Source organism: Desmodus rotundus, chromosome 5 (genome assembly GCF_022682495.2).
Source record: "Desmodus rotundus isolate HL8 chromosome 5, HLdesRot8A.1, whole genome shotgun sequence".
Lineage (NCBI taxonomy): Eukaryota > Metazoa > Chordata > Mammalia > Chiroptera > Phyllostomidae > Desmodus > Desmodus rotundus.
Window position 1 is genome coordinate 123,144,487 of NC_071391.1, and position 12,205 is coordinate 123,156,691.

A 12,205-nucleotide genomic window follows, 5' to 3' on the forward strand; every position below is an offset into this window, starting at 1 on the left:
GCCAACACTAAGAAAACTGTTCCAAGTAACTTAACTCGAGACTGTCTCAGAACAAAGCTCAAAAATATTTAAAAGAAATACCAAAAAAAAATTCAGATCCACCAGCATAAAATCCATACCTGGCATCCAAACAGAAATTACAAAGAAACAGAAACGTATGACACATAACGAGGAAAAAAATGAACTATAAACAGACCCAGAAACGACACAGATGATGGAATTAGTAAACAAGGACATCAAAATATCTATCATTAATATCTTTATACAGTTGAGAAGAAAAAAAGCATGAGCATGTTAAAGAGACATAGAAGATATTTCAAAAAATCCAAGTTGAATTTCTAGAAATGAAAAATATAATGTTTGAAATTAAAATATATTCCAAATGTATCTCTGTCTCAGCCAAGCCTCCACATTGCACAAGTCAGTCTACTTTCTTCAAATAAAGGACAAGTTCCTTTATGTTATTTAAAATATTTCACAATCTGATCCCAACCAACACCTCCAGTCTCAACAATAAATACTGGCTGAGTTAAAGAGCATGCCTAAAAACAGAGGTAGAAAATAAGGCGTCAATGATTAATCCAATAGTACTAGTCATGTGCCAGGTATTAATCTACACACTGAAGACAGTGCAATAAGAAAAACATACATGACTTCAGTTACCTAATTTGCCAGCCTGCAATAAATCAGAAACAGCAAATTAGCCCTGGCTGGTGTGGCTCAGTGGATTGAGTGCCAGACTGCAAAACGGGTGGTCACCGGTTCGATTCCCAGTCCAGGCACATGCCTGGGTTTCAGGCCAGGTCCTCAGTGGAGGGGGCACATGGAGGGCAACCACACATTGATGTTTCTCTTCCTCTCTTTCTCCCTCCTGTCCCCTTTGTCTAAAAATAAATAAATAAAATCTAAAAAAAAAATAAACAGCAAATTATTTAAGCATGTGTAGGTTCCTTAAGATAAACATACTGAAAGTCGTTAAGAGTAACAGCAAAAAAATTTGACAGCAAAGACGAGGGCACAAAAGTAAAAAGCAGAAAGAGAGGTAACACAGCAACCAGACGCATATATTAGAGGGGCAGGAAACTCTGCATACCTTAATCAACGGAGCCACTAAAAGCTTAGTGACTGACTTGAGTGTATGTGTCAGAACATACAATTTGTTTTTTCCCACCATATTGGATCAACTTTATAGTCCACATACCTTGTCTAAGTCTAGGTTTTGTGAAATATAACTGACATTCAAACTGACTAAGAAAATATAACATTAGTGAAATTACCCATCACCTGGAAGTCTATACAAAAAACAGTCCCCAATCTTTTTTCCAAGAATAACTATAGGAAAATGTTACTATATTTCACTTCATAATGCATTCTGGGTTCTTTTTTAAAATCTGGCTCTACTAGTATGTTTATCTACTTGATTATGTATTCTGTATTTTCCAAACTTTATTTTTAAAGACAAAGGCCCTTGTTTTTTTTTGTTTTGTTTTCAATTTACATAAAACCATGGCTGAAAAGAGCAGAACTGCACTGGCTAAAGAAAGGGCAGCAACACAGAATCCCCACTACTTGTCCTACCTCTTCTTGTCTGCAATGGTGATTCCAAGATGTCTACAGAAAACTCTAGCCCTCCAACAAACAAGCAGACTAAAAACCACTGAGTTAATATCAGAAGTCAAAGTCGTTAACATTATAAATGCTAAAGAATGATAAAATCAGAAACTCACAGCTTCACAAACACCACAGTTAACAATCGATTCTACAAGCATTGCCAGTGTCGGCTAGAACCACTGCGTGAAAGGCACCAGGACCAGGACAGACGCACTGCCTCACAGTATCACCCCACAGACTGCCTACTAACTACAAAGCGGGTAAGCAAGGTTCCTCTGCAGGGGAGACACATGGGAACCACCACCATAACCAAGTGATCAAACTTAGCTGATGGCACCAAAACTTGGCACCTGACATACTATGTCTTGATGCAGTAAGAAATACTTATCACCTATAAAGTATTCTTGCTAAAATGTTCAATCTGAATCTGATCATGAGAAAAAAATCAGACAAATAAAAATGTAGGAGGGACATTCTGCAGATTAAAGTACCCTGGACTCTTCAAAAAAAAGCCAGTGTCTTAAAAGACAAAAAAGTTAAGGGAATTGCTCTTGATTTAAGAGAATATAAAGACAGAAATCAAATGCAATGCATGATCCTAATTGAACCCTCAATCAAAAAGTGAAACAGCTGTAAAACAAATTTTTAGAACTGGGGCAATCTAAATATGGTGATATTGTGGTATTATTAACTTTTTAGCAGTGATACTGCTGTTATGATTATATAGATGACCTTATTCTTAGGAGACGCAAGCTGAAGGGTTTGGCATCATCAGTATCATGACGTCTACAACTTCAAGTGGTTCAGCCAAAAAGAGAAAAGTGTATGTATAAACAAAGTTGGGCTAAAGTAGGGATATGGATGTAGTACATGAAACACAGAGTTTATTCTTGTAAATATACTGTATTATTTTCCATATGAACAACTGTAAACCTAATTTTGTCCCACACTGTATGTGCATACATATATCTATACATATTATATAGATTTATATAGTAGAGAGAGAGTACATAAGAAAACAAGTAAATGTTGCAAAATATCAACAAATGGTAAATGTATATAAAAGGTATGTGGATGTTTCCTTTACTATTATTCTTTCAACTTTTCTTTATGTTTAAATGTTTTCAAAATAACAAAAGTGGAAGGGAAAGGTCATTAACATTCTCTTAGTGCACAGAAGAGAGTAGTATTATATTGAATAAAAGTCACCTTGTAATTAAATATTCAAAGTATAAATCAAACATACATGTCAATTCACCTATAACTCCAACTCTCCATTTTCAAACAGTGCTTTCTTCTTTAAAACAAGACCATCACCAAATTGTGTGTATTTCTTGGAAAAGATGATATAAAAGGCTGCTTAAAGTCAATTCAACTACTTAGTAGGAAGAATAAAAAGCAGATCAAGATTATTTCAGGTAACTAGCACACTGGAAGATGTGGAAGAATGTCTGTCTTTCCTCATACAGCAGATAACAACGACAGGAGAAATCAGACCACATTCAGGTGAAGAACCTTATAAAAGGGGATCATCTTACCTCCTAAAGCCTAGAATTAGGCTGCCTCTCAAAGAAGCAAACGAGAAGGGCAATGTATTTGATTCCACTGCAAGAGAAAACAGTCATTGTTAAATCTCAGCCCAGAAACAAAAACTTAAATTATCATCTTATTTGGAAACACATTTATACCAATACCTCTTCATTCTCATTCTAGAAATTTTATTATCAAAATGGAAATGCTTTCATATAAAATTAACTAGATAATGCTGTCATATATATTTGCAATGTAAACTATCCTCTGAAAACACTTTTACTTTGTTTTCATGAATATATACAACTAATGAATTTAAAAATATTCTTTCATATAAATGTCTGTAACTAACCTACCAGCATGCTCGGAGTCAGCCTGGCACGCACGCCGAGGCTGTGGGCTGATGCGCAGTGCGGCCCTACCAAAGCAGAGCCTGTGATGAAGCTACGGTGCCTCTGCCTTTAAGGACAGCCGATGAGGGAAACACTCTCTTCTGGGAGTTGGGTTGGGTTCTGTTAAAACCATTCACACTTTCTCATTCTGTTTTCCACTATGATCAGTGACAAGCATTCATGTAAGAGTGACAACCTAAAGTCATAATAAAATAGGTCTTTCCCTCTCTTATGTAACTGGTTTACACTGATCTTTCACTTTTCTGAGCATCTGTTTGCTCTACTACTCGTTCTGCCATTGAACAGTCTGCCTCCTTGTGTATTTCAGTGCTGATACCGTAAGTCTGACCAGCCTTAGTATTAGAATCAGGCCTTTAACTAGCAAGGGATGGATCACAGTAAGCATCTCCTGAATCTATTTTCTCTGACACTGTATTTTCCCTGTCACTGTATAAAAATGGTGCCATGTTGTTAAGTAATTGATTTAATCTTTCCTGTATACATGCAATTTGGCTACTGAAGAATATAAGATGGGTTGAATTATAGAGGAACTCATAAGTGGAAGCAAATTCTGAAGACAATTAATAAATATAGTTTCGATGAAGACTGAGATACTGGGTTGACTAAAAAAAAAAACCTCATGGGAAAAGTCACATTAGATTGCAACATTATTTGCTCATCTCTCCTAAATATGAATAAAAATTTAACCTACACATAAGAATTGTTTTAGATTACCTGTTATATCCCTCGAACAGGTAGCCTAAGTCTCAGGGTTTTACAATCTAAAAATCATTTAAAAAATGACCTGCATTTAGTCACTCAAGGAATTAAAGTAAATGTCTTACAGCAACCTTTAATTTGCTTGATCAAATTAATCTTCCATGCCTCTAAACACAAATGGGGAAATATTTCCTACCACTCCAGAAACTCTCTTCTCTACCACCTGCCATTCCCTGTGATGTGGTAACCAAAAGTGCAGACCTAGTAGCTGCCTATAGTGAACACCGGCAATGACAGAACCAACTGCTCTCCAAATCAAGAGGTGGGGGGGGAGGCACTGATGGAGAGGACTGAAATACTCTAGTCTTAAAGCTCCTGAAATTATTTTTTCAAGTTTAATAAGCAATCTCTTGAAAATTTATTTTTATACTATTCAAATTAGTATTTTACAGAATACTGTCACATTTTTATTCATTAAAAAAGCAACCAGAAACATCTCCGCAAGTTGAAGGCTGCTGACAAAAAACATCTGGTCTCCTTAGCAACAAACACGTCTGAAAAATCAAGAGGCTGACGATGAAGTGGAAAGGATGGCATGATAATGAGAAATGGCAGCTCTCGGGTATGCACCTGTGTGCCCAGATCCCCCTGCTAACGCTTCTGTTTTCACTGTGTCCGAATGGAGAATCTGTGTCCTGTACAGAGTGGAAGGCAAATCAATACACTCCGCAGCCAGAGTTAATACACAACGCTCGGCTCACGTAACCGCACCTCCGACAGTCACCGCTTTCACACTGAACATTTCCCCTTTTCCTTACAACACTACGAACTATTCTAAGTAACAAATACACGGGTAACATATACCAATAATCTGGATTTTACAAAACTTCCACCTATAAAGTTGAACGTACATTAATTAGAGCTTAACTTTTGAGATTTCAGGGGTTAGAAACTGAACTTTGTGTTTTGTTCTAAATGGTATCTTTTCCACATGATCTGATCATAAAAGTGCCCAAAAATGAAGATGTTAAGGAATGTCCTATTTGTTAAAATGTAGTATGGTGAAAAGCATGAAGTTAAAATTACAAAGTCTTGGTTCTAGCTAAATCACTAACTTTGGGCAAATCATTTAACTTCACTATGCCTTTCTTCATCTATCAATGGGGGCAATTTTATCAACATGTGACGAATACTGTAAAGCACTTTTGCATATAAAAGTATTTAGTAAAAATTCGCTGTTTTTGTTAATAAGCACTGGCATTATATAACTTACAGCCAAAGCAGGAATTAGTTTAGAGAACACTTTCAGAAATGGTATCTCATGATTTTCACAACTTCATTAAGGTAAATAAATAGATACTTTTCGATAATCAGTGGCTTAATTGTAAACAAAACCCAAGTCTTCTGGGTCCCCAGTCATACCTATCACCAGGTTATCTCCAAGGTCCTTATAACTTTCAAATTACATACAAATTATCCACAAGTTCAAATCATAAACCGTCTTATCAGTCTGACTTAAATAAGACATTTAAAAACTTCCTTGCTTTTGAGGAAATTACCTTGAACTACACTGAGGTAGGCAACGAAGCCAGGAACTACCCTGCATGCTTTCAATAGTAACTGAAATCAGCCCTATCAAGTTCACTGCTGGTGCTGCGTACTTACAAAATGATAACACGTAGTCTAAGTTCCCATTTACTGCTTCACTTTTCAATTCAGCTTGAGAAAACACATTACTGTCAAGCAGACATCCATTTTCCTGGGGGTAAAGCACATTTCATTAACATGCCTCAGCTAAAAACATTTCAATATGCTATTCAAATTTCCTGTTTTCTCATTTCTTTATATTACCATATTCCGATAATCCTTCATTTTCTACAATATGTAAACTGAATAACTGAACTTTAGCATGGGCTCCAACATTTCAAATTAAACGCTTATCTTCAAATTCAGATAATTTATTACCCTTATAGTGCTTCCTTCTAGAAAGAATTTACTACTGATGAACTAGAACAATTCTCTAATTTAAAACAAAACAAAAACAAATGCACTGATCTAAAATGACATTGTGGGGCATACAGCGAGGTCAGAGTCAAATTTAGTTTCTCTCCAAATGGTTAATCACTATTCCCAACAGCATCATTTGTTTAAAAATTTAAGTACAAATGTCAAAAATGAGCTCAAACACATTTACTGGGTCACTGTATAACAGCACAATATTGATAACTACTCAGTCAATAATAAGCAATGAATAAAAATAAATTGTGGTATTTCCATACAACAAAACAGCATGCAAGCATTAAAAAATAATTGGGTTACATGCTGTAATGACTTTCATAGACAAGTGCCGTTTGAAAAAAAGATTTAGAGAGATAAGAATGTGTGGAAAATTACCTTTTCAATGTATTTTTTAACAGTAAATTATGTACAGCACAGGCTCAAAATACTCTGCTAAGTACCGTATTTCGCTGTGTATAATGCGCTGTGTGTAATGCACACCCATGTTTTTGCGTGCGTTACACGGGATTATGTAATCCTTATGCCCATGTATAATGCTCGCCCTTATTTTTCCCTCAAAACGTGCGCATTATACATGGCAGAATATAGGACTCAGGGAAGAGAGGTAAAGACACTCAAGACCTAAACTCCACATTTCAGAGGGTTGTAATTATGTAATTATTTCAAAAAAAAGAAAACACTCTCACAGTAGAAAAGTCAAGGCATATGTGACTAAGACTAAGCACGTAACAGACGGGTATTTCGAATAAAATATTTCTCATTAAAGTATCTGGTGCTCCGCCGTGGCGCTCCTAACTGCACACAGCACAGGTCTGAACCTGGAGAAAACAGCAGTGCAGCCCTTGCTGATCTGATGTGCCCTGCCCCCAGTCAGTTTCCTCATACTCCTTCACAGAGGCCGTCCCCACTCTCATGGGGCAGGAACTATGGGGTAGGAAAATAATGCTTTAGAGTAAGAAGTTTAAAAAAAGGTTAATTAAAAAAACAATAGTAAATACACTGAGCGTATTAGGAAAATTCACATAGAAGTGGAAAGCAATATTCAAAAAGTGAAAATTACAGCTGCTCTGTAGAGCGGGATTAAGGAGGAAACAGTGTCTTATTTAATATTTTCTGATGTTAGCATGCTGTCTTTCAATACACAAACATGCTGCTTTACTTTCAAGGTTTTTTGAAGTTTGACCACTACAGAAGTTACACTAACCAGTATTTTTACAAAACTTTAGAAAATTGTATACAAACATGACCATCTTTAGTGCTCAGCTTAAGGACTTTTTCTTTTCTTTTCAGTTACACAAAACACTGGGGAGGAAAGATATTCCCTTCAAGTACAAAATTAAAACCTATTTGTATTCACCTGCAAAACAGCACGAACGGACTTCACACTATCAAAGGATGGAAACACGTAATTTATGTATGTCTCCTGGTTAGGGTCTACTCCCATTTCATGCATTCCTTTGAGAACTTCCACTATACCTGTAGGACAAAATTTAAAGGCACAGAGATGAAGAATTTGGAACAAATTAACAAAAGATCAGAAAGTTTAGTTCATTTGCTTTGTGAATCATAATGAAGAAAGATTACTCAGCACTTTGTCTAAAAAAGCAATAAAGCAACAGAACTGGGAAATAAGAAAAATTTTGTAGTATAGAAATGATGATAATAAACCTCCCTACTTACCTCTCAGGGAAGTCATAAAAACTAAAGAAAAAATATGTGTAAACCCCTAAAAATATTAAATAAATGTTACCAGTAACCACAATGATTAATTTTTTTTACCTGTCTTAAAATACTCTAACAATTTAAAAAATTTCCTTAAATATGTAGAATAAATGCAGAATAAGTAACTATATGTTCAATTTTCTAATATCTGAAAATGGCCAACAAATTGGAAATTCTTATTTTTGTACGAAACACTTCACCCAATTACATATGCATCAAATACTTTCTATTCCCTTAATTCTTCATTTTTCCAACAATGTTTATCAGGGGAGGAGTATATTCTGCTTACTTAGATGATCTGCGTTACTAGTGTTTAAAACTTACATGTATTTTTTTTTAACTGAAACCGAAGCACGTTTAAGAAAATCTGGTTCACACCTTCCCTCAGGTAAGTTCAGTCACCCCCTCAGCCACTCTGAGGGGTCATACCAAAGACGTTTACTTCGCTAACACAGTCAAATGGGCCCTGATCGGCAAAGATCAGTACGCTGGGCATCGTCCTGCAAAGCAAAAGGTCTCTGGTTCCATTCCCGGTCCAGGCACAGGCCGGGGTTGCAAGTTCAGTCCTGGGTGGGGGCGCACAAGCGGCAGCCGATCCATGTTTCTCTCTCACATTCATGTTTCCCACCCTCCCTCCCTCCCTTTCCCGTTCTCTAAAAATAAATTTTAAAAAATCTTTAAAAATAGCAATACAGCAGATGAGAAGAGAGAAACACTTATCAATTAAGAAAAAAGGTGACTGATCTGACATACCTACATACATCCTCCTAAAAAACAAAATTCACATTTAAAAAAAAGATTAAAATAATCATGTATTAACTTAGATATACAGGGATCCCAAATCTCTGTGAACTTAGAAATTGTAAACTAAGACTAAATAACCAAATAAAAATATTTCAAATGCAGTCATAAGCAGGTTTATGAATCTACAGAAAAGTCTCCATTCAAAAATTTTGTAAGAATTAAAAAGTTCAAACTTTTGGGAAAGATACATGGTTTTAACTGAGCAACTTTCACCAACTATGAACACTTACGCTACATAATTTTAGACTCTAATCAGAGCACTCACTTTATTAGATGCCAATTTCTTACTTTTTGAAAAGTATTCTCTATTCAAACACTTCATTCAACTACCACTTAGGCTTTCATATTGGCTCTTCCTATATTCTTATTTTTATGCTGTCTGAATACTCCAGAGAGGCAGATAGATCCCCAGGCATTCTGGGTAATTTCCTCTTATCCAGGCCAACTTGGGAAAATTCTAAGTGGTGACTTTTCCATTTGTGCCCCAGAGAAATAAACTAGTAAGGTAAGCCATGAGGAAGTTAATATAAAAGTCTTTCTTACCAGTTGGTGATGGCTAAATTTGCAGCCAGAAAATTCTAGTATTCAATAAAAATTTGATCATCCTATTGTTGAAAACTCTTGCTTCAGTTTGATCTGACCCCTAAGTACCTTTCTTTGACATCCTGACAGGTTTTATTTATTCCACAGGAAACATTCCACCACATCCTTCATCACTGCAGCTACTATTTTATTGTTATCTCTACCATTTTATATGTGACTTTCCCTGGACAAAGAACGAGTTCATTGCACTAATAAAAATGTTACTTGCTTACCTTACACTAAAGAAACTATATAAAATACATACAGGCATTTCCCTGTTACATGAAGGAAGACTGTAGATTATTATTTTACTACATTTCTGGACCTCCTGCAAAGAAGACTAGTTTTTAAAAACTGTAAAACAATCGACAATATCTTACACTCTCAAGCTATCTTTCTCATTTTCTATTTTTCCAAATAAAATCTTCATTGATTCTGGGGGGAAGATGGGGGAGTGGGTGAAAAAGGTGAAAGGGATTAAGAAGTACAAATTGCCAGATATAAAAATAGTCACAGGATATAAAGTACAGCACAGGGAATAGAGTCAATAACATTGTAATAAATACATTTGGAGTCAGGTGGGTATTGGACTTAGTGATATGATCACTCCTTAAGATATATATATATGTCTAAATGCTATGTTGTACACCTGAAACTAATATAATATTACATGTCAACTGTAGTTGGAAGATAAACGAATTTTTTTAAAACCTTCACTGATTAAAAAAATTGGTTAACACTTTTTTAAATGTCCCTAATACAAAAATCAGTACCTAATTTTTAACAGCTAAAAATTTTTCATATAATAAATTCAGCATAATACTTACAAATGTCTAGTATGGGGGTGTTATGGTATTAAAAAACAGTATTTAAAATAGGAGGACAGAGATTCTCACAACCAACCCCACCACTACTGACGGCTAGATGCGGAATTTAAGGTCAGTCACTGAATCTCTGCGGCTCTCAGCTCCTTCATCAATATAATGTGAGCTTTCAACAAGGCATCTTGCAAATCTGAATTCTAACATTCTAAGAAAAGACAGATTCAAGATAAAGCCCACTTTTCTACCAGTCTGAGCTACAACTATAGAAAAAAATTACCTGAATTATTGTGTGTGTAAGTAGATAAAACGTGGTAACCAATTCAAGTCTACAGTGCTACGGTGGAGGAAAGCAAATTTACCTGATAAAGAAACAAACACGTAAACAGGGGTCCCGAAAGTATATTCGTATCTGTGTGAAGGTGGACAATACTGAAATACCCAAGTATTTTCATGGAATGATGTAAACTTTCTGGGGCTCAAAAATATAGTTTGAAGGTTACTTCTTCAAGCTTTCAGGACTGGAGGGTATGCAAAGAGTTAATCAACTGGCATATTGTTTTCCAAAGATTTCTCTAAAAAGGATTTAGAGACTTTTATAGACAGAAACAATTAGGGAATACTTCTTTCACTATTTCCTTTAAGCCAGAAGACAGCTATATATTTAAAATAAAATTGCAATATGAAAGTCTGCTAAAAGCACTTTTTTTTGTTGTTTGTGCATTCTGTTTGTCACCCAATGTCACACTAACAACTCTGCATCTCATTCTAAAGCACATTATACTTCGACATAAAATGAAAAAGACCATTTTTTGTTTCCCCAAGGGGGAAGTACTTCTGTTAAAAGCATCTTTTTATGATACTACTCTTTCTGAATTACCAATAATGCAAACCAAAGAATTAGATACTGTACTCTAAAATTTAATATTTGTTCAATTCTTATTCATATCCTATAGACATCCCATGTGTACAGGGGAAAAGTATGCTAAATGCTTAAACGTACTTAAGAACCTGAAAGAGTGAGCATTTGTGTCCTTCAATCAGCAGGCTGTCAGGTCATGAGCGCTGGTTTCGCAGTAAAAGTTCCTCTGTCTTACCTATTGTTGTAAGTCGGCTCAGTTAAGGAGAAACAGACTGCTCTACCAGGGAAACAGCCAGATGATGCGTAACTTCACCTTTAATAAGACGAGGCTAACAAATTTCAAGTGCGATATGTAAAATCTTAAACTACAGAGTTCTAGGAAACCCTAAAAATAATGAACTATTTAAAACTATGCTCAAAAGTTTGAATATCAAGATCAGAGGTGAATTAAGAAATAAAATTAATGTAATTAAGATGAAAGAACTCCATTATGCTTATGTAATACTTTACTATAATTTAAATTAACTCTTATTTTCTCAGAAGATTTGATACTCAGGAGTAAGTATACTTTCCCAAAGAATTCAATTAGATGTGTGTAGAAACTCTTATACCAGACCTCTGAACCATCACAAATGTGTAAAAGGCAAAACCTAACCTTGAACATTTTTCCACTTCTGATGTCCAGCTAGCAAGGGCCAGAAATAATGAGTTCTGATAGGAAAACCTTCTTCCTTCAGAGCCTTCATTAGAGCTTTTGTCAAATCTGAAAGAGATAATCATGAAATATTACAAAGCTACCTCACAAAAAACTTACTTATGTTGCTTTCAGTTATGAGAATATAGTACCGGTTTTATTGGCTGCTAAAGCACACTGGAGTGTGAACTGCAAAGGAGATGTGTGCAACTGGACTTCCTTTAACTTCTTACAGTAGTCTTTCAGCTTCTCGGCAGGCTAGGTAGGGGATAAAAAGGACACATCAGCTGGATCTACAAATATCCTACACTTTCATCTTCTGCAAATATTCCAACACTATTGGGTTAAAAATTTGAACTTCCCATCCTCTTCTACCCAATCATCTGACAACACAAAAACAAAGTTTTCATTTTAATTGGTCTAATCTCATTAATAGGTTCTTATACTT

At 35.4% G+C, this 12,205-nt stretch overlaps 1 protein-coding gene across 1 annotated transcript in view; it reads right to left on the reverse strand.

Moving 5' to 3' along the window:
* LRPPRC (leucine rich pentatricopeptide repeat containing) overlaps window positions 1-12,205 on the reverse strand; it is a 99,511-nt gene that overhangs the window by 67,687 nt on the left and 19,619 nt on the right. Inside the window, exons 10-14 of the mRNA XM_053924151.2 lie at window positions 11,910-12,015; window positions 11,719-11,826; window positions 7,630-7,748; window positions 5,919-6,012; window positions 3,150-3,216 (exon numbers count right to left, since the gene is read on the reverse strand). Coding sequence (XP_053780126.1) covers window positions 3,150-3,216; window positions 5,919-6,012; window positions 7,630-7,748; window positions 11,719-11,826; window positions 11,910-12,015 — 494 coding nt within the window. The remainder of the gene's footprint in view (window positions 1-3,149; window positions 3,217-5,918; window positions 6,013-7,629; window positions 7,749-11,718; window positions 11,827-11,909; window positions 12,016-12,205) is intronic.